General features: G+C 38.8%; 6 protein-coding genes and 1 non-coding gene across 13 annotated transcripts in view; 4 read left to right on the top strand and 3 right to left on the bottom strand.

Moving 5' to 3' along the window:
• On the bottom strand, window positions 1,273-6,113 carry LOC104791484 (ABC transporter G family member 27). Its single transcript, XM_010517392.2, has 13 exons — window positions 5,937-6,113; window positions 5,614-5,773; window positions 5,095-5,167; window positions 4,622-5,001; window positions 4,454-4,527; window positions 3,671-3,906; window positions 3,418-3,583; window positions 3,138-3,311; window positions 2,746-3,054; window positions 2,346-2,633; window positions 1,970-2,254; window positions 1,791-1,898; window positions 1,273-1,693 (listed from the first exon to the last, which is right to left on the bottom strand). The coding sequence occupies exons 4-13, from the start codon at window positions 4,989-4,991 to the stop codon at window positions 1,472-1,474; spliced, it is 2,232 nt and encodes a 743-aa protein (XP_010515694.1). The 5' UTR covers window positions 4,992-5,001; window positions 5,095-5,167; window positions 5,614-5,773; window positions 5,937-6,113; the 3' UTR covers window positions 1,273-1,471.
• Window positions 6,348-8,262, bottom strand: LOC104791483 (ATP synthase subunit d, mitochondrial). The gene is made up of 5 exons (XM_010517390.1): window positions 7,981-8,262; window positions 7,404-7,485; window positions 7,078-7,142; window positions 6,873-6,959; window positions 6,348-6,717 (listed from the first exon to the last, which is right to left on the bottom strand). Exons 1-5 carry the CDS (start codon window positions 8,149-8,151, stop codon window positions 6,616-6,618), a joined length of 507 nt encoding a protein of 168 aa, XP_010515692.1. The 5' UTR covers window positions 8,152-8,262; the 3' UTR covers window positions 6,348-6,615.
• Window positions 8,539-11,206, bottom strand: LOC104791481 (protein IQ-DOMAIN 1-like). 5 transcript variants are annotated; one of them, XM_010517389.2, is made up of 7 exons: window positions 10,961-11,206; window positions 10,624-10,858; window positions 10,447-10,535; window positions 10,055-10,354; window positions 9,734-9,949; window positions 9,446-9,565; window positions 8,539-9,353 (listed from the first exon to the last, which is right to left on the bottom strand). In XM_010517389.2, exons 3-7 carry the CDS (start codon window positions 10,513-10,515, stop codon window positions 8,763-8,765), a joined length of 1,296 nt encoding a protein of 431 aa, XP_010515691.1. In that variant the 5' UTR covers window positions 10,516-10,535; window positions 10,624-10,858; window positions 10,961-11,206; the 3' UTR covers window positions 8,539-8,762. The 5 variants fall into 5 exon arrangements, with proteins under 5 accessions (XP_010515691.1, XP_010515688.1, XP_019082463.1 ...); XM_010517386.2 differs by having other exon boundaries at window positions 10,055-10,357; window positions 10,961-11,204; XM_019226918.1 differs by having other exon boundaries at window positions 10,055-10,357; window positions 10,624-10,831; window positions 10,961-11,204.
• On the top strand, window positions 14,765-14,836 carry TRNAP-AGG. Its single transcript has one exon. It is a non-coding gene; the product is annotated as a tRNA-Pro (tRNA).
• On the top strand, window positions 22,764-25,270 carry LOC104791480 (transcription factor GTE6-like). The gene is made up of 8 exons (XM_010517385.2): window positions 22,764-23,016; window positions 23,267-23,455; window positions 23,574-23,651; window positions 24,058-24,282; window positions 24,385-24,483; window positions 24,561-24,619; window positions 24,708-24,858; window positions 24,939-25,270. Exons 1-8 carry the CDS (start codon window positions 22,900-22,902, stop codon window positions 25,110-25,112), a joined length of 1,092 nt encoding a protein of 363 aa, XP_010515687.1. The 5' UTR covers window positions 22,764-22,899; the 3' UTR covers window positions 25,113-25,270.
• LOC104791479 (general transcription factor IIF subunit 2-like) lies at window positions 25,341-27,279 on the top strand. Of its 2 annotated transcripts, none has more exons than XM_010517384.2 (6): window positions 25,341-25,636; window positions 26,006-26,114; window positions 26,378-26,508; window positions 26,598-26,666; window positions 26,756-26,902; window positions 27,038-27,279. In XM_010517384.2, exons 1-6 carry the CDS (start codon window positions 25,421-25,423, stop codon window positions 27,143-27,145), a joined length of 780 nt encoding a protein of 259 aa, XP_010515686.1. In that variant the 5' UTR covers window positions 25,341-25,420; the 3' UTR covers window positions 27,146-27,279. The 2 variants fall into 2 exon arrangements, with proteins under 2 accessions (XP_010515686.1, XP_010515685.1); XM_010517383.2 differs by having other exon boundaries at window positions 27,014-27,279.
• LOC104791477 (RNA pseudouridine synthase 5) overlaps window positions 27,678-27,961 on the top strand; it is a 3,639-nt gene continuing 3,355 nt past the window's right edge. The window contains exon 1 of one of the 2 annotated variants that reach the window (XM_010517380.2): window positions 27,678-27,856. In XM_010517380.2, coding sequence (XP_010515682.1) covers window positions 27,754-27,856 — 103 coding nt within the window. In that variant the 5' untranslated portion in view covers window positions 27,678-27,753. The remainder of the gene's footprint in view (window positions 27,857-27,961) is intronic. The other variant, XM_010517379.2, reaches the window with a different exon arrangement.

Below are 27,961 nucleotides of genomic sequence, written 5' to 3'. Positions count from 1 at the left end.
CTATAGAACATTTGTAATGTTGTATTTTCAAACTATAATGATATCTCTAAAATATTTTATAACATGTCATACAAATAATTAAATTTTAAAGTTTTAATTTTTAGATATGCATCATTTACAATTTGATAATTAGACAGATTATTAAAATATGAGAATTAATATTATTATTATTCATAAATTTGAATTTATGTATGTCATGTGTATAAGTCAATTTGTTTATAGTATTTGTAATTTATTGTCAATAATGCTTTATAAATATTACAAGTTCAATTCCTAAACCATAAAATTTATAACATCCGAAAGTTTAATCTTATTTTGCTATAATTGTTCCAATTCATAATTTTAAAAAAATAAACAATTAAAAATATATCTATAATTAATATCACTATAAATTAATAAAATGTCTTGGTCCCAACATTATTAATTTATAGAGGTTTTACTGTATAGTAAGTCATTTTTTTTTTCATTATAAATTAAGTGGATATACATGGAAAATGTAGTTTTAAAATATTTGAATTTGGTACATGAACTTTTGATTTTGTGCCTAAATATACATAAACGTGTTTAATGACTAAGGATACCTTTGAACCCAAGACCTTTCACATACAGAAGAAAGTTAAATACCACTAATCTACAGAAACTTTTGTTGTAACATCAACAAATATATATATATATATATATAAATAACAATGGCGGTTCATCTTCTTCAATCTAACCCCACATCTTCTTCCTCGTAGTAACCATGGGAACTATATCCAGAAATCAAACTGTTCCAAGACACAAGATCTCTACCCAACAATCTCATTCTGGCATACATATCCACAACTGCATTACCTACAATACAAATCCGATTCAAAACCCATCTCCAGCATCTATTCATAAACCAATTCTCCAATCTCGCACAGGCTTTGATAACCGAAGGAAACCTGTACTCATCAGGAGAAACCTTGCTTTCCTTGAGAAACTCGCCGGAAAACAGAGAGGGAAGAGGCAGGTTCACGAAAATGTGCGATTAGAGAGAAGAAGATGAACCACCATTGTTATTATTTAGCTTTCCTTTGTATGTTGAAGGTCTTGGGTTTGATGGTAGCCTTAGTCGATTTGCTTCAATTTTTAATTTCCCAACATAATCCAAAACGACGTCGTTTCATTATTTCTGTACACGTGGATTCCACGTCATAGTGAATTAACGGAAAGACAAACAGAGTTACTCATTAAACACGTTTATGTATATTTAAGCACAAAATCAAAAGTTTATGTATATTTAGGCACAAAATCAAAAGTTCATGTATGAAATTCAAATATTTTAAAACTACATGTATGTTTAAGCATAGTCAATAGTCCGATGTATGAATTCAACGTATCGTAATTGTCCAGGTATGAATAAGACGTTTTCCGGATATACATACATAAACAAGCAAACACTACATTCACACAGTAAATGCAATGCCTTTTTTTTTGGTATCTAAACTTAAGTTGAAGAGTGGAGCTTCATCCTTCGAAGAGAGAGGTAGGCTAAGAGACGGTAGCCTATAATCATAGCTACAAGAGCGCTCACTTCCTTAATCCCACTCTCAATTTCTTCCCCGTTTACGTTTTCCATGATATCTTGATATTGTACCTTCACTAGGAGCTTGTATGTGTGGTAGTTGAATGACATGAAACGTATCCAAGCGATGAAAACTGGAACTTTCTGCCAAAGTATATAAGAGTGTCAATTAATGCATTAGAGCTGTCAAATTCCTCATAAGAAAGTTCTTGACTTTAATTTGGAAGCTGAGTATTTTTACCTTCACGAAAAAGCCACCAGCGAGCATGAAAGTCATTACAGTTACTGATGCTAAAGTTGTAGCCTTCTTCAGATCCATTAAGCTCGCCCCTATTGCTAATCCAAGTCCCTAAAACAACATTCTCATCATTAGTTGTTAGCATTTTCTGTTCAACATGTCCTTTGTTTATATGGACATACCTGAGCTGCAACGATGCATAGGAAGACCGTGAGCACACTTAGGAAAAAGGATTCAGCACTTAATCTCAATCCAGCCATAAAATATACAACAACTAGGAAAAGGACAGGTAATATCAAGTCAAGTGGCAGGTCGCTTGTGGTTCTAGCCACAAAATATGCACTTAATCTGTACATATTTGACTCTCGTTCCTTGCTCAGCATTGCTCTCTCTTGAGGAAAAGTGAAGATCGCTGTGAATACAGGAAAGAATCCCCAGAATACGGCAATGAAGAAGAGTAGCCCTACCTGAGATGCAGTGGGAGTTTCATTTTCAAGATAAGAGATGATCAATTACAGCTCATTTCTAGACCATAAACATGTATCTATACGACTATACCTGATCTTGTAGGCCTTTGGGATGATGAATGTCTGATTGCCACCAGAGTAAACCTAAGATGATGGCAGTTGAGAGAACTTGAGTAACTCTCAACCAGCTGAAATAGTCATGTCTCCGTTCTTTGATTCCTCTTAAGGAAAGTAAACAATATTGTTCCCACCAGCTCAATCCCCATTCTCGTTTGGGGCAAGTTATCATCAATTTAACTTCTTCGTCAAGTGGAACTGGTGCCATAAGTTTCTTCTTTTCCACGACTGAAATCTGTGTCTTGTAAGCTTCCTCAAGATACTGTGTTTCCACATCAACATAACATTTCTTATATATAGATTTAAAGGAATCTTTTCTTAACGGCTGTAGCCGAATTATCTTGGTATGTTAAGGTAGCTCATCCTTATCTCACCTCATATACAATTGTAGGAGTTGGCTTGGAAGATCTTATCTTGCTGCAAGAATTTTCCATCTTCATTTTCTCTTTAAGAGCTGAGGGAATGGAAATATCGTTCATGTTTCCATTAGCTAAGTCCAATAAGAATTCTGCAGGGTTCATGGCGAGTAGAGGAGAACATCCTATGGAAGAGAAATAAGACATTGCGTCTGATGCTTTCCCAAAGTAAAGCAAGCTTCCTCTACTGAGTACAACCAGCTTGTCAAATCTGTGAAAGAGCCTGCTTGACGGTTGGTGAATTGTTGTTACAACAGTTTTCCCCGCCTGCATGCCAACAAATAAGAACTAGGATATGATCAAATCCAGACCAAAAAAGGATTTGGAGCTGAAAAGAGTGGATGTCTCACCTTTGCTATACTTTGTAGCATCTGAACAATCTTAAGAGCAGTAGTAGAATCCAAACTAGAGGTGGGTTCATCAAGGAGAAGAAGTGAAGGATTAGTCATGATCTCATTCCCAATACAAACCCTTTTCCTCTCCCCTCCTGAGACACCGCGCACAAATGACCCTCCAATCATTGTCTTGGCACCTAAAAGAATAGTCACAATCTTCTAATTAGGATCCATTCTCAAGACTTAGCTTTATCATAAGATGAAGTGCCTAATTTGTTAGATGGTAGTACTAGACAATAATGTACCTTTCCAATCCAAGCTCTTGTATCACACTAACAGCTCTTTGTTCCTTCTCCTGCTTTGTGAGAATTCTAGGAAGACGTAAACGAGCTGTGTAGGTCAGTGTCTCTTTTACAGTTAAGTGAGGGAATAGAGCATCATCTTGAGTCACAAATCCAATCCTGCCATGGTGCTTTCCCGTGTCAACTGTACACGTATATATGAATCTACATATTCATCAAAAGACCAAGCTGGAATCTTCTAACTACCTGGTTTTCAAGTGCTTAGAATATGGCTTATCATTGTAGTTAACCAACCCACCGATGTTTTGCTGATCAAATCTGCCACCAAGCACATTGAGTAGTGTAGTTTTTCCACTTCCAGAAGGTCCCATGAGAGCTAGAAGCTCCCCTGGATATGCTGAACCACTAATCCCATTTAATATGCTCTTTTCTGATGAAGATGTCATACCTTTGGTCGTTACCTTATATGTGATATCTATGAACTGCAAGCACATAAAAATATTTGATTTGGTTATTAAGTTTTGTAAGCAAAAGTTCCCATATGCCTGAATTCTCAAGAAAACCATTATGCCTGAATTCACATAAATATGACTTAAATTATCTCTGATTTATACAAGACATTGCCAATATAACCATACCCTTTTGGTCCAGAGCTTCACATGTTGCCGATAACCAGCAAATGGTAGTTGAGCCTCCTAAGCTTGACTTTTAGGCACCAATGTTAGACCAATAAAGAAGGCAAACAGAGGTTTCCAAATGTCTTAATGCAATGATGAAGATTATTCTAAATTTAGGGATTTCTTCATCATGGGAGATAATTCTTATTTACGAAGCATCATATGAGATACAACAGACCCATTGAAGTTTGAACTGATCAATGGCAGCAAAATTTAATATATTTCTATGGACTTTTTGGTGTTGGTGGTTTAATTAGATATCTCCATCAGTGCCTGCGCTCAAATAGAGATATCATATAGATCAATTTCCCATGTTTTCCCATAATATTGTCTATCCACGGAAATGGATTACCTTCAGATATATCGGAAAGGTTGGTTCTGCCTGAAACTTGACCACATTATTGGTTGCTGCTTCAATATCTTCCACTGAAACATGAACGATAGACGAGCAAAGAACCCAATAAACTCCAAAGTTGACATCAAGACTTCAATCAGGTGTTGTGTTAAATGGTTTTCTTACAGATATCTTCATTGCTACATCGTTCTGAAGCAATGATCTCTTCGTGTGGCACAGTAAAGCCAGTGAAAGAGAAGGAAATTCCATGGGAAGCACTGGAGGCTCGGCTAAGAGCAGCACCACCAGTGAGACCAGCAAGGTCAAGAGCAGGGTGTGCACTCTTGGCCTTCCTTATGTGAGTGTTCCTTCTGTATTTGCTGCTGCTACTGTGGCTCGACGATGATAATGTCCTTGCCATCACATGCTGCTTGCTCCCATGGCTGCTTCCATCATCGTTGCTGAAATCAAGTGAACTAGACTTAAGAGCTTCTGCGAGTGTCTCAGATTTGGCCTTGACCAAGCCGGATGATGATGATGAGGTTCCCAAATCCATCTTGTTTTCCCTACAGTTGTTACAAAATCATAGGTCAAAAGAATTGTACTTTTTCTGTTGAACCATTAATTGAGCATAAAGTATCATCATTAAAAGGGTTTACCTTGTGTTGAGGTTATGGGAAGCTCCCTGTTGTGTAGTTATGTTTGGAGCTTGGACACACACAGATACATCACCTATTTGTAGAGTTGGGAATGGGAGAGTAAGTAATACGAATATACGGTATATACCACTGGATTGATATGTACATGCTAAAACCCTTTGGGACTTAGACACGTGATAGACATGAGAGCTACGAGCTAATATCTGGCTAATGCATTTTACAGATACACGTTTTACTTTAAAGAAGAAAACTAGTCTTATCTTCTTTGATAACAATTATTAGGAAAAGGCCAAAACCTGACTTTCGGTTCAACAAAGAGGTTAGGAGAAGAAGAGCACGTGGATCTTGATTTCTCTTACACCAATAAAGAAAGATTTGTCTTCCCACTTAACACTAATAAGCATTATGCTCTAAGCACATAGCTAATCAGTATTGGTTTCGTGTAAGTATTATACAAGCAGTAAGATGATGAACTCTAGGTTATCAAAATGCAAATAGATAGGAGCTTCAGTTTCTTACCATGGTTTTCACCCTGGCCTAGATTCCAGCAATTTTCTTGGACAAGTGTTATATTTATGTTGGTTGCTCAATTCCTCTCATCAATCTAGACATCATAACCTTCAAAGCAAGTAAAGTTGTATTTGGTAACCTTTGCTCCTATCAACTGGCTCATTCCCATCTGCAGATTTGGAAATCAATTCCGATAGACAATCACAAAGCATCAGACCAGACATGATTAATTCCGACAGAGACTAAACGTGAAAACAAATTACATATAGCAGCAATTGATTATAATAGTCCTCGACGGGCGGTGCGACTACAGAATCGAAGATCTCACTCACCTTCGACAGTGCCAGGCTCCATCAAATAAGCTCTCGAGTTGAGCCATAAGCATACACGCGCTACAATGTGTATCGAAGATCGTGTTTTTGAAATAGATTCAAATTCATTGCAGAAATTAGCAATTTTATGTCTTGTTGAAAGAAAGGTTTCAGTTTTTGAGGAACGTAAATCTGATATCTGTGTTTCTGAAATCCGGTTCGAAGTAAACCGAAGACAGAACAACAAACCTACAGACTTATCAACCAAAAATTTGAATATCATAGTTGGTCCAGAATTGGTTAACTGATACCCAAAAAAAGTCAATGAGTTAAACCAAAGTTGACTCTTATTGGGTATCACTATCTTGTTGTTGTTAGAATGTTAGCTAAGAAGAAGGAAATGCAACAACAAATCTCACACGACACAGAGCCTTAACAATGATAAAATTGAGGAGATCTTTTCACTCTTATTATTTACTGTAGAACAAAACGAAACAATTTTATGAAATTGATAAACTAAAAACCAAATCGGTTTATCATCACTGAATCTCCAATGAAAGATCTCAACACTGCTTAAGTGAATGGTGGTGTACTTATTATTATTGTTATCATTGGCTCACAAAATCACAGTAAGAGAAGAACAGAGACAAGAGAAAAAGAGAGTGTTGTTTTTTCCAGGCCGGAGATTAGAGAAACATGATCAGTATCCCCAGTTGTCATTACGGATTTCGTCATCAAACTTCTTTTTGAGTTCTGGGTGCTTCTCAAAGTACTCGTCTGCTGTCATGGTGCTCAGCTTTTTCTGATTACACGCCAACACACACAAGATAAGATGATCATTATATCAGAATCAACACATAGATAAGAAAGATCATTATATCATAATCTTGAGTTCAAACAAAATACACAGTAAATCAAACTTCATATAAGAGGATTTGTTTTTATTGGGGTACTTACGCTAATCTCTTGGACGTCAGCAATTTCTTTCTCCAATCGTTCAGACTCCTTCAGCGATTTCTGTTCTGCTTCTTTCAGTTCCACCAACTAAACATAGCACGAAACAAAGCACAAAACAACCACTGTGTTAACTGAAAGAACTCATAAAAGGGAAACTTATAAGAAAACAAACATAAGAAGTCAAGTTCCTCAGGTATTTGCTCACCAAAGCATCAAACTTTGGCTTGTATTCAGGAGTGACAGTGTCAACGAACTTTGGAATCTCAACGCCTGCAGCAAACAAATAACATCAATAAAAGATACAGCTTAGTTTCTCATATTCTCCTTTGGTAAATGTCCACAATTCAGTTGCAAGCCACACTACAGAGCAGATATCTTTCAACACTTTCTAGTAAGGTTTGAGAATCGAATAAAGGCAAGCAAAGACTTGTGTTTGCTAAACAAACTAGATAAAAGAAAATACATCTTTTGCAAATGTTAACAAGGCAAGGGTCTATTCAACATTAAGAAATGCAAATATATAGAACTTACTGTCATAAGCTTCCTTGTACATGTCCACAATGCCAGACCCAATACCCTTTCTGTAGAAATCCCAATCTATGGGTTCAGGTTCCTGGATAAAAAATCAACCAAAACGAAAAACTCACTCCAAAAACCAAGACATTAAACAAGAGTTAGGGATATGTTGAACTAATCAGAGTACATGGGCAGAACTAGGATATCTATCAATAGAACAATGATCAACAACAGTGTATTCCTCAACACAATCCCAACATTTCAAATGCAAATGAGCGATAAAACAAAGATCAATCACAATGTTCTCTGATGAATACATCTTTAAGGAAATAGATCTTAACCAAAATATTCAACTATGGGGACAAACACCAACAACAACATCAACAAGATATAAAAACGAGTGCCACCACAACAACAATCTGAAAACGTAAAAAAAAAAAAATCGTGAAATGGATCACCTGATCCACAGATTCCAGAATATGTACTAATGGCAAATCGAAATGATAAAAGATCTAAAAATTCCCAAACCCAGCAGTGACAAAACCAGATCAAAGAGAAGATCAGAAGAAGGTAAATCGAGAGAGAGAGAGACCTGGCTAAACTTGGTCTGGAGCTGCGTGTTAACCTCATCGAAAGCACGACGAAGGTTAGAGAACTCTCTGCGAGCCTCATCGGTGACAATAACCTTAGCCATGCCATCCCAATCGATCGTCCTTGAAGCTTTGAAAGCCACATCCGCGATTTTCTTACCGGCTCCGCTCATTTTTTTCTCGGCTCTTCTGCTCTCAATTTAACCCTCAGAATACACACACTGACGAATGCGAAGATGAAGAAAAGGAGGAAGAAGATGTAAAAAACGTCGTCTGATCCGACCAATGAAGGAAAGCCCTAGAATCCTTAAAAGGCATACATGCCCTTTTATTTCTCTTTCTTTCCACATTAACCCCTTTATTATTTAATTTTTCTGGAAAAAACCCCCCATTAAGTTTCAGTACTGTGATTCTTCTACGTTTTAGATTTACTTTAGCATTAGCAACAAATCTTAATGGTTTACACAAACACATTCTTATAGCCGTAATAATGAAATAAAGAACCAATGAATTATGTGCAAATCAATCATTAATTTTGCTTTTATACTTGTCTCCTCAAAGTTACAGACATAATCAGATGTTATTAACCAATTGAAAAAAAAAAAATAACAAATAATTAAGTTTTGTAGTAGTCAAAAAAATTACCCAAAAAAACAAATAAAAGCCAATAGTTATTATAAAACAAAGACATAACAGAATCTTCTCTGAATTCACCTCTCTGCATCAGACTTTTGCCTAAATCAACCAACGTCAGATATAAACTATGTTATCCATGATCCTCTGCTTAAGCAAGATTAGTATCTTTCTTAGTAACATTGCTTTCCAGCTTCGGAGGACCTGAAAACCGCCTTACAGTCTTTGGAGATCCCGGGAAGGAAAGCCGCTTTTTCGCTGTCTTCTCTGAGCTTAAAGGACTAAGGTTTGAGAACCGAGCTCTTGCTTTGGCCGCTTGTGTAGGCGCCATGTAGCCTGGAACTGACTGAGAGAAACTACTGGTGAAGCTTTCATCGTCTCTAGTTGATGGAACTGATCCACAAGTGCTATGCCTACGGTTGCAAGGTTGTTCTGATTGGATGCTCAACATGCTCGTCGAGTCTTCGCTAGGGGCTCGCCTCACTCTCGGGCTTGATCCTCTTCGACTGTTTGGTGTCTTTCCTCTTGGTGAAACGTTTTTACCACGTGGAACAATCTCAGACATGGCACGGCTAGCTACACTCTTCACAGAAGAGTTTTTGTCTGCATTGTCTGGTGTGACTGCCTGGTTTTCGTTTGGTCGAGCAGCCATCCAACGTTCTAGCCAACTCCAACCCCAATGTGGATTGTTAGGGTCCATGAATGTCTGAGAACCCAATTTACTTGAGTTTTTCCATGTATTCTGCATAATTAACAGTTTTCACCATTTTGAGATTTGTAAGTCCTTCTGGTGTAAAAACAGATTAGAGTAAGGCAGGAAACTATGTTTGGTACCTGATGAGTATATGCATATGCAAGAGCTTTTTCTCTTCTCATTGTTGCTACTTGCTTGTTCAACATGTTTGCTTCAACTTTATCCCGCGACAGTGTACTATCATCCCAATTTTCTCCAAGCTATTTCACAAAATGTAATTACAAATCACTAAGTTTGTAAGCAAGAAACAAACTCTTCACAGGCTACTTTGAAACCAAGATCACAATGTGACTCTCGCAAGCCTCTCGAGATCAAGAAAAAGTCAAGTTTGTAACAAAATCTATAACATGTTGCAAGGATTTGGTTACCTTATTAAAGTCTTTATTGTGCTTTTGTTGGAGCTGCCGCGTTAAAGCCTGCTTATTCTCTGACAACCGAAGCCTCCGGTCACGTATCTGATATTGTAGTCTAGCTAGTGTTTGCATGCTTTGCAATGTTGATGTGGCTTGACGTTTCACACATTTCCCCTGAACTAAAGATTTTAGCCTCACAAGGCCTCTCAGCGCACGCAATGCTCTTCTTGCCTGAGAAAAAAAGTAACCAACACAACAAGTATGAACATTTTTCAACAAAAGTATGGCCTTTACAGTTACTAAACTTGGAAAAAAGTGAGGAAAACAAAATAATACCATATATCCTCTAAATGATGTCTGAATCTTGATAGCTGCGATCTCTTCTTTTGATTTCCCAGGGAAACGTGACAATGCAGAGAGACGAACAACTTCAGCAGCAGCTTGAGCAGCTGCAACGGCTGCCTCTGCAGCTGCAGCAGTAGCAATAGCGACAGAGTAAGCATGCCTGCTCTGTTGCTCCTCAATCTCCTTTAGTTTCGCGTCTTGGACAGCACGAGAAGAATCTGCTTCACCAGAATTAGTAACAACATCCAACTTCTTGGATTTACCAAACCATCTCTTGGCCTTATGTGGCTTCTTCTAATAGAGTTAAAAACAATACCATTTTCCGTGTCAATAATACAATTACATCAAATTCTGGTGAAGATAGTGTTTAAGTAGCAAAATACCTGTTCTTTCTTTTGTTTTGGTTCAGGACTTAAGGCTTTCTTCACAGCTGAAAACCAACTCTTACCCATTTCTTTTTTCCAAATGTATCCTGCAAATGCAAAACCACAGAGGTAAATTCCATGACCTATCTTGATATAAATTGCTCAATTAAACCTAAAGATTCATCAAGACTTAACCTGAATCTAGAACATTAAGGGACACATTGATACAGCTTAATTCAGAATTACAAAAACTTGAGCTTTAAATGGAGTGTATAAGACTCTCAATATTATAAATCAAGCTAGGATCTTCTTGAACAGAGAAAGAGAGAGATAGCAACCAAAGTTTTTTTTTTTGAAGGACAAAAAACTCGGAGAAAAAACCAAACTTTGAAGACGTTCTTCTCTGTACAGTAGATCAAAAACTCAGAATCTGAGAGGTAAAGATGAATTCAGTTTCAAGAAAGGCAATGAAAGACACAGAAACACACATATAGACACTTGTGTAAACTGCGTAGTATGCACGCGTACTTACACTTGGGAAGTGACAATTATTGAAACCCGGAAGAGAAATCCAAAAAATAATACTAAAAAAGAAGAAAAAAAAAATCCAAAAGAATGAAAAGTGAGAGAGTTTTTGTAAGGATTCAGACAAAGAAAGATAAAAAGGATATGGAAGTGAAGGGATCTGTCTGGTACAATACAAAATCTGGTAGAGAAAAAGAAGGAAGGCAACAGATCTTGAAGAAGAAGGGGTCCAAGGGAAAGAAACAGTGCCCGTGACAAAAGGTTATATATATAAAAAGTATAAAATATACCTTTTCTTCTTAGTTGGACATATTACCAACTTGTACTTATTTAATTTCTTGTACCAAATGTTTAATAAGTTTTGTTTTAATGGGGGTTGCTTTCAACTTCAAGTGTCCTTTGTGTAACGAACTGTTATTTGTTTTTTGTGCTTTGGTCGGTTTATTTTTGTTTTATAAAGTCAATTTTATAGTGAACTGGTAGGTTTAAATTTCAGTCTAAACACACAAAACAGTATAAGAGTTTTTCTTCTTCTTCTTCTTCTTCTTCTTCTTCTTCTTCTTTGGTCTATAATTATATGACTCAAGATTGAGAAATGACGACGGCATGGCAATTGAAGAAGAAGAAGAAGTGGATGGACTGCACGTTTATTAACGTGTCGGTGGTTGTTGGACTATAAAACTACTTTATCTATCCCTTTATCCGACGAGTTCACATAAATAATCTCAAGTACATCAACTAAAATTTAAAATTTGCATATGAGCAATGTGTACTTTAGAATAAAGTATTATTATATAATATTATTAATTAGGTAACTTCAGAATTAAAAACGAGACTTGAATGATAAAGTGATTTAAAACAACTTTTCTTTCCTGTTGGAAGTAAAAGAAACCATATCAGTTCACCTTATGGAGTTTAATATCTCTTTCCTTCTTCTTTTTCGAGATGCCTTTGATTGCTTCTTCACCGTGGTGGTGGTCAGACTGTCCAATCGAACAACTCCGGCTTGCTTATTCAAGTTCAAGTTTACAAACTCACTCATTAATTGCATTAAGAAGTTTGAGATATTAAGACCTTCCTTTGATAGCTTTTTCACCGCAGGGGAATAACGAGTTCCGGATCCCCGTTCCTGATTCAGGTAGTAGTAACCAGTTCTAAATGCCTGATTACAAACCAACAACCATCAAGTTAGTAAGTATAAAGAGGTTGTTCAATCACAAATGTACTTCATGATGACACAAGCAGCGAGCGAGAGGGGATAATAAAGGATACTTACTCGCATTACATGTTCTTTTCCTCTTATATTAATGTCAAAACTTTCATAACTTTTGTAAGATAAATCACAGGATGTGCAAATAAAACAGTTAGGTCTTCTTGTCTCCAGTCCATTACCACCTAAAGGAACTATTGCAAAGAAAAAAAAAACAAACAAAACTAGTTCATAAACAAAACTACAATTAGCTCAGAAAACAGGGTTTCAACAAAGAGGACAAAACATACCTTCCAGTGAGGTTCTCCAGGGCCACCCTACATAACCGTTAAGAACTTTAGCCAGAGTATGTGTATATCCCAGAAGGATGTTGTATCCTTTCTCTCGAAGAGAGTGAAGAGCGGGAGACATGCATTCCAAAAAAGAGGAATTGGTTATAAGCATTATATTAGCCGGAGGTGGATTAGTATTTACCCAAGTTAACACATCTTCAACAATGCTTGCGCAACCTGTTTCAGTCAATACAATTAGGAAAGCAACTCAAATACTGCCAATTGAGAATCCAAACCCCTAGCTTATGAATAAATAAATATATATAACAGATTAAAACTAAAGAAGATTAATGAAGTACCAAATGGGACATGCTTAATAACTATTCCACTTGAAGCGATCTCACTCATGACGCGAGAAGAGGTGTTACTTAGGCTGGCACTCTTGTCGCCATAAGAGGAGTTTCTTATTCTTAGGCTGACACTGCAAATGGCAGTGATGGTAAGAGGATCAGAGTAGCCTAAATTCAGCAACATCTGATTTATACGCAGAGACACGAGAGAAGCATCATAACCATCAGGAACAGGACATCTGTCCATGTCCCACCACACCACCCCCTTGTTCGTCGGCTGGGAAGAATCAGCTACAGGAGGATTAATAACCACCACATCCTCCAACGTTTTCTACAGTGTGTTTTTGCATCAACCAGAGTCAGTCTGGTTAATCATTATTATAAACAAAACAAAAAAAAAGAACTTGCACAATCGTTTCAGAGAGCAATCAAATTACTTGCCTTTAATTGTTTCCTCATCGTGATGGCAATATTTGACTCCAGATAGGGGGAATCAGGTCCAAGTAAAAATTCCTGGATACATACGGTCAAAATTAGATGATTTTTCTTTGAAAGGTCAAGAAGATAATCAAGAGACAAATGTCGTGTATACAAGAAGAAGATAGGAGGCAAAAGGATGCTTAATTTACTCCCAGTTCATGTTTTTCACCCTTAAGATGATTTGTGAAATCTTTACGGGTCTCGAAAGCCACATGGCATAGTGTGCAAGAGAAACTGGGAGATTCTAGAAGAAGCTGTCTTTTTCTTGTCAGCTGAAAATTATAAGTATTTGCCAGTAAGCTTTCCCAGAGCCACCATTGAAAAGAAGTGATCACTCCAGGCTGGGGTTTATGGGGATAAACAACAATGATGTTGTATCCTTCCTCTTGTAGTAAGTTAAGAAAGTAAGCCACCGTGTCCGGTTTAGCGGAATCCGATATGAGCATAAACGTAGGCGGAGGTGGATTACAAAGTTTCCAAGGAATCAGATGGGCGGCAACACATCTTAGATATTAAAACTATATAGTTTGGGACTCTCACTCACAGTGTAGAAAATTAAGAGACAAAGAAGAAGACTAACCGTTTGGGACGTTTCTAACTTCGATCCCAGAGGAAGACAGCGCTGTCAAGACGTGATCAGGGATGTATTTTAGGTTGCCAATGGCAGTGATGGAAAGAGGACCAGAGTAGCCTAAACTCTGCAACATCCGATCTATACACCGACCGACAAAGGAAGCATCATAACCATCGGGAAGCGGACACATGTCTATGTGCCACCACACCGTCGTTTTAGATTTCCTATACCTACGAGCCGCTAATTCAGTACTTTTATAGCCAGTTACATGGATGACTCCTTCATCCATGGAGTGAGAGAGCATGAAATCTTTCTCTGAGCTTATATTAAAGGAAATGAGAGGAAAATGCTTTCGAGAAAGAATTGCCAAAACGTATTTCTTGTTATCAACCTTGGCATACAAGTAACCGGACCATTCTTGTTTACACCTTTACCGAAAAAGGCCTAGTAGATTACACAGAGACAACAAAATTTGAGTATGCTTGATTTCATGATCGGCAGGGAAAGTAAGAGAACCTAAGGAGTTTGGAAAATTACCTAAGAAAGGTGGATGGTCCCGTTGAATCCACGCTCCACTTTTAAAGACTCCCCTGCCTTCACTTTCACTTCTAATAATTAAATTAGAATATATTTATAGGAAATTAAACATAAGAATGACTTCAAAACCATACATAGCTAAGAATCGACAAGAAGAAAAGCTCTCACCCCAGAACTCCATTTGTGTTGGTACGTCGCAAGCTAGTTTGTCTCCAGGCAGAGAGACACCGACCTCGATCCGTCGCCGCCCTTTTATGCTCCAAGTTTGCATACATATAGGGGTTCGAAACGGGCCTAACTAAATGAGCTATAAATAATTTTACACGATGCCATCCAAGACAGGAAATAATTAGAGATAAATATTACAAAACGTAATTGTCTGACATCTGGGCGTTTGGTCTAGTGGTATGATTCTCGCTTAGGGTGCGAGAGGTCCCGAGTTCAATTCTCGGAACGCCCCGCTTTGGCTATTCTTTTTGACTTTTGATTATTGTTTCGTCGTTTTGCTGCTCCTGGTAGAATTTATTTACACAATTTTGTCAATATAACCATTAATAAAGTAACGCTTGGTACGACTTTTTTCTTTTTTTTTGGACGAATGACAAAAGTCAAACAGTTTATATAAGTTAATAAGAAAATAAGAGATTAGATTTTTTTTTTTTTTTTTTACAATCAATCTTTAGCTACAAGTACGACATTTTTTTGGGATCTTAGCTACAACAAGTACATCATAACATATCTAGTAGAGTTGGGGGTAGATCTGTCCCCAAAACAATGGGGTTGTCTTTTCGTTTAGTCGTCGTCGCCGTAAACGAGCTGAGTAAGATGAAGAAGAAGAAGACGAAGGTACAACTTGGAGGAGATAAAAGAATAAGAAGAAGAAGAGCCCTCTTGAAGCCCAATTGCGAAGCGTGCGGCTTTGAGAAGATCCCTAAGCATTTGTTGATGGATATCCTGGTGAGATTGTCGACGAAACATGTGTTGAGGTTAAAGTGCGTCTCAAAGATCTGGTCTTTCCTCATCTCCTCCCGATGTTTCACTTGCCTTTTCCTTAATAAGAAGACTCCGTCACCACCAGCACGACGTCTGTTTGTGTATATTGTGAACGAGGAGAAACAATCCGAGTTTCCGTTGCTCTCATCATTGCCGAATCCTGGCTCGAACGACATCTCTTTGCTTGACCAATATATTAAAATGCAGGGGATTGGAGGTTACATGGTGAACGCTCTTTGATGTTTGGTGTGGTTCAGAATCGGTACAAGGCTGCAAATTTGTAACCTCACAACCAAGAAGCACGTGGAGTTGTCCGTTATAACATCTAACATTATATTTCCCGAAGACAACGAAGCAAATCTGTGGTCCTATTTTGGGCACGACTCTGTTCACGATGAATACAAAGTGTGCTTACCACAGTTTGCGAGGTGAGCAAGGAAGATGGGATGCTGAGATCGGAACACCAGGTGTTGGTACTTAGTCCTGGAGCTTACTGGAGAAGCACTCAAAGCACCATCCCTCATTGTCCTTACACACAAGGTTTCTCCATCAAATGTTGAAAGAATTGACTGTCGAAAAACGCTCTCTGTCCCTTTTCCCGAGACAACCCGAGTTTTTTTCCTCCGCCTTGTTTCTCATCGTCGGTCGGTCCCTCGCCGACTTGGGGCTCCTGTTAATGGGTAAAAAGAAGAAACCGCGTCCCCTGGTCCCACCTCAGCCTCAGTTCCCTCGCCAATCTCTCAGTAAGTCATCCTTGAAAGCTGCTCTGACTGTTCTGTCCATCTCGTCGGCGACTTCTTCCGTCAAGGGATCCACCTCTGTCCAGGCGGGTTCTTCCCCTCAGGTTGTGTCTGCAGATCTCTCTCAACCCCAGGTTGCATCAACAGATCTCACTCGCCCTGTTCCAGATCTGGATCTGACCCGTACCCTATCTGCGAAAACTCCACATTCTCCAGCTTCGGCTCAGGTTCCTATTTCTCCTCCGGTGACTGCTAAGGCGCCGGTTCTAAATGCGGCGACTAAGGCCTCAACGGCTAAGGATCCGGTTTATGCCGTAGGCACCATCCCCTCTGCTCCGGCGGAGGAGGACTCCATCTCCTCCTTCTCTCCTCAAGAGTCCCTTCCTGTGGCTATTTCCACCAAATCAGATAAGGCGTTTGTTATTCTCCATTGTTCATACGCAAGTGTGGCCAAGCCAGGAACTGTTTTGGGGAAAGTTGGTTGCCCAACTAAGCATGTTTCTGGTGTCCCGTTCATTCTCATCCCAGATGAGAGTGTTGCGGCAGCCAAGGTGGAATTCAAGGACTATGTATACGCTCAGTTCCACGGCCCTCCTCTGGAGATGGGTCGAATTATAGGCGTTGTTAATGCTCTTTGGGCTCGCTCAGGCCCCAGAATCTTCGTCCATCATATTGGTCCTGGTACATTTCTTCTGCGTGTCACCAATACCAAAACTCGCTCGATCCTCTTGAGTCGGAATCTATGGAACATAGCCGGGCATCCCATGTTCGTCGCTCCTTGGTCTCCAGACTTTACTCCAGAGAAGCCCCCGCTAACTAAAGCCCAGGTCGTTGTGGAGTTTAGGGGCATCCCCTACTACTTGTTCACCGATGAGAGTCTAGCTAGAATTGCCTCAGGTGTGGGTGAGCCTGAATCTCTTCATCTGGAGACTGCGAGGAAGGGGACATTTGAGGTTGCTAAGGTTGTTGTTGAGGTTGATTTGCTCTCGGAGCTGCCTTCTAAGCTGGTCTGAGGTTTCAGCGTCGGGAGAGAGCTCCAGATTGATGTAGCATACCCGTGGCTTCCTACCAAGTGCACTTTGTGTGATGATTTTGGCCATTTTGTTTCTCGTTGTCCCAAGCTCCTACCAAGAGGGGATCAAAGCACACTCACTAGATCAAAGAGTAGAGAAGGACGTGGCGCCAGGAAAGGGCCTCATCAAGGTAGGCGTCCTGTAAGATCCAAGAGCCCTGGTAAAGAGGTTCTTCCTCCCAATGTTTCACGGGATCAGGCTCTTGATAACCAAGGAGATTCGCATGTTGAGGGGCAAGATCCACTGGAACAATCTAAGTCAGCTCACCCTTCCTCTTATGTGCCGGTTGGCGTAACAAAAGTAGAGGAGCCGTTCATTTTGGTTAGGCGTAAGCATAGCAGCCGTAAGGCTACGAGTAACTAATTATTAGCCGGTAAGTATGTTTTTTGGATGGAACATTAGAGGTTTAAATAGCCATAGAAGGCAAGTAATGACGAAGGAATGGATTAATTTCCATCGGCCTCTTTTTGGAGCTTTTTTGGAAACTAAGATACAACTAAATAATTCTCGGAGAGTTTTGAAAGCGGTTCCTCGTGCTTGGAAGTTTTGTGGGAATTTCGACTATCATAATACGGCGAGAATTGTGGTGGTGTGGGATCCTAGAGTTACAGTAGTGGTTTATCACAAGTCTGCTCAAGCTATCACCTGTGGCTTCTTTTTGCAGGTGGAGAACATAAACCTCACAGTCACGTTTGTTTATGCTTTTAATCTTACAGAGGAGAGGAATGCGCTATGGGAGGAGTTGATCCACCTTCATGCTTCTACTCCTCTAGCGTCTAATCCATGGGCAATGATAGGAGACTTCAATCAGATCCTTCGTAGTGAGCATCACTCCGGTTTTCCAGATGAGCCTGTGGATATTATAGGAGTCAATGACTTTGAGTTAACCCTCCAGGGATCAAATCTCTTTGAGGCACCATCTAAAGGCCTACCTTTCACCTGGTGGAACAATAGAGATGAAGATCCAATCTTTAAACGCATAGATCATGCTCTGATTAATGAGCATTGGACTCAGAGCTTTCCTGATGCATTTTCGGAATTCTTGGAACCAGGTCAGTCTAACCATGCCCCCTGTTTGTTCTCGGTCCCAAGCCTTCACAGAGTGGTTAAAAGGCCTTTCAAGTTCTATAACCACATTGCGGAGCACCCGAAGTACTCTGATCTCATTGAGTATGAATGGTCAGCCACATCCATCATTGGTTCTGCCCAGTTTAAGTTGGTGCGTGCGCTAAAACTTCTCAAACCTAGTCTTCGTTTACTAAACAGGACGCATTTTAGTGGGATCTCCTTGAGGGTAAAAGAGAAAGCGGAGGAAGTTGCAGTAATCCAGAGTCAGTTGCTTATTGCACCATCGGTGGAGTTAGCAAGAGAGGAGAAGTTAGCTTCTGAGGAGAAGTTAGCTCCTTTCTGCAGAGGAGAAGTTTTATCTGCAAAAGTCTTGTATCCAGTGGTTGGCTTTAGGAGACAGGAATACCTCCTTCTTCCACAAGATGGTGATGCAGAGGAAATCCCAGAATCATATACATTTTCTTACGGATGGGAATGGAAGCAGAATCACATCTCCGGAGGAGCTCAACTATCTTGCTGTTGATTACTTCAAGTCCGTGTTTGGTTCTACTGACTTGCACGAGTTGCCTGCTACCATTGAGGATCTGCAAACCCTGATCCCATTTAGATGTTCGCAGTCTCAGATATTTGATTTGCTGCGGGAAGTGTCTGTAGAGGAGATTAGGGATGCACTCTTCGCCATGCCTGCAAAACAAAAGTCCTGGACCGGATGGCTTCCCTATAGAGTTCTACAAATGAGCTTGGTCCACTGTTGGGGATGATCTAATAAATGCAGTGCAGGAATTTTTCCGTAATGGTCGTCTCCTCAAGGACATGAACACTACTGTAATCTCTTTTATACCAAAGTCTCCTCAAGCCTCTGCTCGTTCGGAGTTCCGGCCTATCAGCTGTTGTAATCTTGCGTACAAGATTATTTCTAAAATCTTGGCAACTCGACTCAAGCCCCTGTTTATGGAGTTTATATCCCCGAATCAAACAGCTTTTCTAAGTGGAAGGAGTTTGGGGGAGAACATATTGCTGGCCTCTGAGCTGATCCACAACTATGAGAAGGTGTCTTGCCCTAATAGTTCCCTCCTCAAAGTTGACATAAGGAAGGTGTTTGATTCAGTTTGTTGGGATTTTGTTCTTAAGATTCTGGAAACTCTCCAATTTCCACCGTTTTTCAGAACCTGGATCAAGGAATGTATCTCCACTCCAAGGTTTTCGATTTCCATCAACGGCGAGCTAACAAATTTCTTTGAAGGGAAGAAGGTTTTAAGACAGGGAGACTACATTTCTCCGTATTTGTTCATCATGGTCATGGAGGTGCTATCTAAAATGTTGGATCAGGGATTAGTAGATGGTGTGTTCTCTGCACATCTTTTGTGTCTCTCCCCTCAACTAACTCATCTGGCTTTTGTTGATGATCTTCTTGTCTTCTCTGATGGTGCGGAACACTCTCTGGTTGGCATCTCTGATATTTTACAAAAATTTCGACACCTTTCAGGTTTGGATATGAATCCAACAAAATCAGAGCTTTTCTTAAGAGGGTTTGAAGAAGCAGAAGCCGTTAGGCTTTCTTACCTTATTGGGGTCAGGCTTGGTCAGTTTCCAACTCGGTATTTGATTCTTCCTTTGAGCCCTACCAAGCTTACCATGGCTTCTCTTCAGCCTTTCATTCAGAAGATTACAAGCCATCTCCACTCTTGGACCGTGAAATATCTCTCTTATGCTGGAAAAATCCGGTTGATAGTCTTGGTCATTTATGGGAAGGTAAACTTCTGGAGTCAGGTGTTTGTCCTTCCAAAAGGGTTTTATAAGAAGGTTGATTCTTTATGCGCCGCTTTTCTTTGGAAGAATGCGACTGAGTCTGCTAGAGGAGCACGAGTTGCTTGGAAGGATGTTTGTAAAACGAAGCAAGAAGGTGGACTGGGTATTCGTTCTCTTGAGGAGTTTGCCACTGTGTTTAGGCTGAAGCAAGTCTGGTATCTATTCTCTAGAACGGGGTCTCTTTGGGTGCGGTGGTTAGATCACAACATCTTTGGGAGGAGGAATTATTGGCTTATGGATGTTTCTCCTCGGCTCTCTTGGAATGTGAGGAAGCTGATTGAGATCAAGCCCATCTTGAAAGAAATGCTTAGGTGTCAACTCAGGAACGGAGTGAATGCTATGTTCTGGTATGATCCTTGGACATCTCTAGGACCACTCATTGATCTCCTCGGTACAATGGGTCCTCATGAGCAGCGAATTCGTAGGGAAGCTTCAGTGTTCGAAGACACCCGAGACGGTCATTGGTGTTTTCCAAGTGCTAGAGGTCAGGATCGCTATCAATGGAGGCTGCCATCAGGTACGTTTTCGGAAAAATTCTCTACCAAGGGTACTTGGCAACAAATGCGGGAACAAGGCCCTTTTGTGCCTTGGTACAAAGGCGTATGGTTTAAGGAATCCGTTCCGAGATTCTCCTTCATTCATTGGCTAGCAGCTCAAGGTAGACTGACAACCAGAGACAGGCTTAAGACGTGGGGAATGAATGTCCCTTCTCTTTGCGTCCTCTGTGACTCGGGTCTGGACTCGCATACCCATTTGTTCTTCGAGTGCGACTACTCCAAGGCTATATGGGTTGCATTGGCAGGAAGAATCTCGCTGAACCCTCCGTCTACGCTTTCTGCGACATCAGGTTGGGTTCTCAATGTCCAGTCAACTCCACCTCACTATGCAAGCAAGATCCTTAAACTTCTCCTGCAAGTCTCAATCTATATGATCTGGCAAGAGCGGAACCACCGTATCTTCTCTGCATCACGGTCACCGGTCTCTGCTACTAGGATTCTTGTTGATCGCACCATGCGCAAACGACTCATTTACTTCTCGCCGGAGGATCCCTCTATTGACCCTCTACTTGGGTTTTATTTTGGTTGTGTCTCTCGCCAGGATTTAAACATGGTTTAAGCTCAATACTTTTTCATAACTTGTTCCATGGTTCTCTCTATTTAGAGCTTGGTATGTTTTTGGGTTTCCATTGTACAATGTAGACCTTTTTTATTGGTATAAATTTTAACATTTACCCAAAAAAAATGGTTTCTCCATCAACGGTGTCTTGTATTATGGCGCTCGGGTTAGTAATAATAGCTATGTGGTGATGAGTTTTGACTTGTATTCTGAGGAGTTCACTGTCATCAAATTACCCGTGGATGAAGCGAACCCAGGTCTCATGAACTACGGAGGGAAGCTAGCTGTTTTTGAATATTCCACCAAATCTCTTGCCTCTGATGGTAATATAGACCTATGGATTATGGAGGATGCCGACAAAAGTTTATGGTCCAGCAAGAAGTCTTTTTTTTTTGCATGTTTCTCAAATGAATTTTGTCAGTTACTATCACATGGTGATGCAAGGCACGAGCCGCAGGAGTGAGGTTAGGTTGGCATGTGCAAATATAGGGCTTGCTCAACCAGTCCATTATGTCACTTATGATTTGGAGAGGAGTAAGATAACAAGAAGGGTTGAAATAAGCCCATTACGTGACAGGTTTGGAGTAAGAAAGGGCTTGCAGTCGGATTTTTGGGAGGATATCGAGACCGTAATGTATTTGGAAACTTAAAAATGACTATGTCTCTCGTCTTCTAACATGCGTCCATCCAAATGTGTTTTGTGGATAGCTTCTTTCTTTTGTTTGTCTTCCGTTTACGCAAGTTAGCTTTGATAGCTTTGCCCATATTCAGCTTTATTAGTATAAAACATGGATTGACTTCAAAGTTCAAACTTAGCATGGGAAAATTCGAATTATATCCTCATGAATTAGAGAGGTCTGGTGTCCAAAGAACATAATCAATGCAGCAAATGGTACTCAAAAAGCTGTACATGTGTTTCCCTCTTAACAACTCATGTAGTATTGAAAAAATCATACATGTCATCAAAAATCATTAAGTGAATAAGTGAAAGATAATTAAAGATTGCTAGAGAGTTTTGTTGATTAGTTTTCTAAAATCTTGTAAAATCCTCCAAACAATCCATGTATTTTTATGATACTTTCCATGACTTTATTTTGTAAAAAAAGTGTCTAAAATCATGAACCAATAACAGAATAATTGAACTCATTAACAATCCTAGATTCTTTTGTTTTAATTGAATAACACAAAACTTTTAATGACTTTATAAAAGTCTGAATCCAATAACCCAAATTTGTAAAGATTTTAAATGATTTTTTATAAATCACAATCTAATTAACACTAAACTTGACTTTTTACAAATCACAATCTAATAAGATTAAACTTTAACGGAGTATAATAAAATTTTGATCTAATAACACCAGATTCTACGTAACATTTAAAATCTTTAAAACTCTATTCAAATCTTAAACCAATAATCCCTCATAAATATTTACCAAATTTGAACCCAAGCCCAAACAATAAAATTGGGACTTTTATATTATTTTCTCTTAAACTCAGCGTTTGGAAAGATATATGTCGTTTTCCATCCCAAAAAACGACAGGTAGTCCACCAGCCTCCCTAGACCGCCACACGGCTCTTTCCTTTTGTACAGATACACAGTATCCACAACCATCGTCGTCATCATCATAATTCTCATAACTCCATAGCCATCGTTCTTTGTTTCAATTTGTTCTTTTTTTTTTCCGGGGATTTAATTTTTGTTTGTTGGTCGAAAAACCTGTAAATGGCTGACTCAGAGGCAGAGTTAGGTCATGCCGCCGGCGAAAATTCACAAGGTTTCACTGTTGACAACGAGTGCATCAGCAAGCGCGTCGACGAGGTTAAAAATTGGGTTGATTCGGTAATATAAACTCTTCTCCTTTTAATAAGAGTTTTGATTCAATAATATATTTCTTTGTCTTTAGGGTTTTTCCGATCCTGATTGTATTGTCTTTCTTGATTCTGAATTTGGGTATTTTTTTTTCGTGTTAGTTACGATTGCTTCTTATAAAAATCCTATTAATTTGGTATGGAGATTTTGATTTTTGGATGTGGCGGCATAGGTATATAATGTTAGATTCAATGGATGGTTAATTTGGTTGTGTTTGCAGCTTGCGGATAAACTGAAAGAGGTAGAGGAGTTTTACTCAAGCATTGGTGTCTCTATCGGGAAAGATTCAGAAAAAGGGAGACATGTTGTTGGGATTAGGAAGCTTCAACAAGAGGCTGCACGTAGAGATGCTGTTGCTGCTAAAAGAATGCAGGACCTCATGCGTCAATTTGGATCTATCTTCCGTCAGGTTTATATATATAAAAAAAAAAATATCATCTTTTTTCACCTTGTGTGCTTCTTCAGCAAGGGTTTTAAATTCATTGGTTTGATTGTGTTGTGTTTTTTTTTTTTTTTTTGGATTTCAGATAACTCAGCATAAGTGTGCATGGCCATTTATGCAGCCTGTCAATGTTGAAGGTCTTGGTTTGCATGACTACTTTGAGGTCAGCTTTCTGATTTTCTTGTTGATTTCTTCTTTTGGTATTATAACGTATAACTTTAAATGCCTTGTTAGAGCCTACCAAAATTTCACCTTTTGATTCTTATTTTGGTAGAAGATATAATTCGACTTTACAGTTGAGTAAACGAACCTCGGAGCTACCAGAATTTCATCTTTCTTTATTGTGATATTCTTAGGGTATAATAGCAATGTACATCTGACTAGATAGCTAGTGATCAATGCAGGTGTAACTTGCTAAAACGTCTTATCAAAAGTACACTACTATGTTTTGCTCTGTAAATATGTTTGAGGTTTTGTGTGTGTTTTTTCCTCGGTCTTACATTCTAAGTTATGAGATTATCTTTTTTCTGAAGTGGATCTCCTTATAACATGTTATTGTCTGATTGTAGATAATCGACAAGCCCATGGACTTCGGCACGATAAAGAATCAAATGGAGGCTAAGGATGGTAACGGGTACAAACATGTTATGCAAGTATATGCTGATATGCTGTTAGTGTTTGAGAATGCAATGAATTATAATGAAGAATCAAGTGATGTTTACAATATGGCGAAAAAGTTAATGGAAAAGTTTGAGGAGAAATGGGCACAGTTTCTTCCAAAAGTTCAAGAAGAGGTAATAGTGTTTATATTATCTTTCACTCTATATTCTCTTCATGAAGCTTAGCACCAAGGCTTGTTTTTAAGTTAGACAAGTTCTTAACATAATTGATTACAGGAGAAAATACGGGAGGAAGAAGCGAAGCAAGCAGCAGCGGAGGCGCTGCTAGTAAAAGAAGCATCTCATATCAAAACAACTAGAGACTTGTGCAATGAGGTTATTATTTTCAGATATTAGTGACCCTTTTGTATTTTTAACCTTCTTAACTAATAAACCGATATATTTCTGTCCAGATTTGCCATGCTGATGACGAGCTGGAGAAGCTAATGCGTAAAGTTGTGGAAAGATGCAGGTAGGCCTAGTCACTCTTAAATTTTAACTTTTGTGTCCTCTGGTCAATGTGTCATTTTTACTCATACCCCGGTGAACGATTTTGACAGGAAAATCACAACCGAGGAGAAGCGTAGTATTGGGTTAGCATTGTTAAAACTGTCTCCGGAAGATCTACAGAAAGTGTTGGCTATAGTTGCTCAAGCTGACCCGAGCTTCCAATCTAGAGCAGAAGAAGTGAATATTGAGATGGACGTACTGGTAAAAGTCTCTTACTGAAAAGCTACCGTCATTAGTGTTTTCTGGTTCTTTTTTCTTAGCTAGTTTTCTTTGTATGGCAGGACGAACCAACACTATGGAAGCTAAAGTTCTTTGTGAAGGTTGCGTTGGAGAATACAATAAAGAAGAAGAAAGAGGAAGAGACAAAGAATTTGATACAGAAGAAAGAGGCTACAAACAAACGAAATGCGACTAACAAGTTAGCTGAGAGGAAAACAAAGCGGCCACGCCAATGAATCCACAATTTCTCATGAGACCTCCTGAACTGGAAAATCTTCAATGAGATGAATCTCATTTGTATATACGTTTTTGTAGTAGTCTTTCTAAGTTCCTGGGTTCTACTAAGTACTAACATTTGACGAATGCAAATTATAAATAATGCTTTTGCCCTCTATTTATGATTCTATTTTGGTTTATTTAGACAAGTTTATTTAATTAAATTTACATAATAAAATGGGGAAAGCTCGCCTCAGATTAAGTATATAAAGAGCGCTTTGATTTCCTCTGTCTCCATCGTCTCCTCTGTCTAAGAGAGTCTGAGAAAATGGAAGATGTTAAGGTAGAGATTAAGGAGGTAAAGAAGATTGAGAATGAGACTTTGGAAACGGGTTTGGCAGAGAGATCGATGTTGCTAATGAAAGCTCCTTCTCTCGTCGCTCGCTCTCTCCAATCTCTTCCTTTTCCTGATGATCCGTACCGTCCTGACGCTAAAGTCATCCTCTACCTCGATCTTATCGCTCACGAAGACGAAGAGACCAAAGTATATATGCTTTTCATCTTCTATCCTTCTCTGCATGCGTATCTCGTTTTGTTGATTCTTTCTCCTCAGCAATGGGAGTGATTCTCTCTATTTAGGGTTTTGTTGTACCATTTTTGGATATTTCATCATTTCAGAGTCTTGCTTTTACATTCTCATTTTGATCAGAGATCACTAAACATAGGTTAAGTGTATAAAACCATTTCTGCTAATTAGAGATCTTTCTCTGTTGCCTCTAGATGCTGTCTTGTAGGTTTCTTTTAACTCTGCAAAATGCTTTTGGTAATTTTTGAGATTGCTTTATATGTGAACTTTTTCTTTTTAGTCACTTAAAATGTGTTTAAAAATATGTTACTCTTTTGCCTTTCACAGTTCGTTATGGAATTAGCTCGAGCTGAATCTGGAAACATGCCAAGGCGTTACACTTTAGATATGTCTAAAGAGTTCGTCCCTATGAATGTTTTCTGTGAATCTTCAGATGGTAAGTAGAACACTTGTCCACACATTGTATTCTGAAATTAATATTACTACCGGTTGGTTTGGTTCTTTTCTATGGCATGAATCTTGGGTTACGTTCGTTTCATAATTGGCATTCTCATATCCTTGTTGTTGCGTTACGTACGTTTATAAGATTTTGGATCATTATGTGAAGAATTTAGCATTAATTTGTTCATTTACACTCCAGAGGTGTACGGTGTACCTGATTTTGTTTGACAGTTATGTCTTCAACAATGTTCTTTGTAGGAAAGATGTCAGTAGAAGGGAAGATAAAAAACAAATTTGACATGAGACCTCATAACGAGAACATTGAGAGCTATGGTAGATTATGCCGTGAAAGAACAAGCAAATATATGGGCAAAAATAGACAGATCCAGGTTGTTGTAAAGATGTGTGTGGTAACATGGATTTTCAAACAAACCTCCTCTGCATTTTTGGATGATCATGTTTCTGGCTTCTTGATCAGGTCATTGATAATGCCAGAGGAATGCATATGAGGCCAATGCCAGGAATGATAATCCCAACGGCGGCTCCTGTATTTATCTTTTCCCAATTGAAAACACACACATTACTGTTGCTTAAGGATCTTGACATTTTTTACAAGTCGTTCATTTGTATCATCAGGACAAGAAGAAAATCACAAACAGGACATCAGAAATGAAGAGAACAAGAAGGGACCGTAGAGAGATGGAGGAGGTCATGTTTAATCTCTTTGAAAGGCAATCAAATTGGACTCTGAGGCAGCTCATTCAGGAAACTGACCAACCTGAGGTAAGCAGAAAGAAATGATTACAGACTTTTTTGTATAGTGCTTGACTGAGAATTTTGGAAAGAGAAATAAGAAAACAAATACCAAAACAATCAAAGTTTCTGCTGCTTAAGGTATGGAATGTGGATTTGGCGCAGCAATTCCTGAAAGACTTGCTGAGAGATCTTTGCATATACAACAACAAAGGGAGCAACCAAGGAACTTATGAGCTGAAGCCTGAGTACAAGAAAGCCTCACAGGAATAGGTTTGGTCAAAACAGGTTTTGGATAATAATTTAACTAAGCATGATCTGATTTTCTAGTAAAGGTTAAGCTTAGTTAGTTACATGAATTGTAACTGCTCTTCATGACTATAACAAGAAATGAAAGGTTCATTTAATAGTAGGCTTTAAATCTTCACAATATTAAAAAATATTTTCTAGTCATGTTTTGTAAAGTAATTTAGGTTCCAAACTCATAAATCCAAAAGTTGTGGCTTTACTTGTGCTTAAAGATAATTTACATCAACAAAGTAAAACATGAAGAATTGGATTCGAGAACTATCTAACCAAAACATTTAACCATTGTTTTACTTTTTTTACAAAAGAAAAATTCATAAGCTAAAAAGGTTAATTTATCAAAAGATTTTTGAATAACCGAGTTTGGTATGGGCTTCATAAGCAAAATCTTGAAAATTTGATTATTATGTAATTTAGGTTAGGATTGGTCTATTTTGGTTTGGTTCAATATATTATCCTTCAATTTTTGGGGTTTGATTTGGTTTAATTTACTCGACGACTTAAAAAAAAAATGGGTAAAAAAAAAGACATAACAAACAAAAAAAAAAAAACTCGCACCGGTGGTCCCGGTTAAGATGTCGCCGCCACCGTCGCCGCCGCAACAACGTATCGGATTGCCATGGCCCGAGCTCAACGATGGTTTGGAATACAAGGACATCGTCTCATCTTCTGAGTCAGGTCTGCCAACTATTACTGCTTCAGGATTCAAAAAGTTTTTGGTTCTTTTGTTTTGAAATTGTGGATTTTTTTTTTTTTTTTTTTTTTTTTTTTTTTTTTTTTTTT

The sequence above is a fragment of the Camelina sativa genome, chromosome 6 (assembly GCF_000633955.1).
Source record: "Camelina sativa cultivar DH55 chromosome 6, Cs, whole genome shotgun sequence".
Taxonomy (NCBI): Eukaryota; Viridiplantae; Streptophyta; class Magnoliopsida; order Brassicales; family Brassicaceae; genus Camelina; species Camelina sativa.
This window is presented reverse-complemented; position numbering and strand designations above follow the sequence as displayed.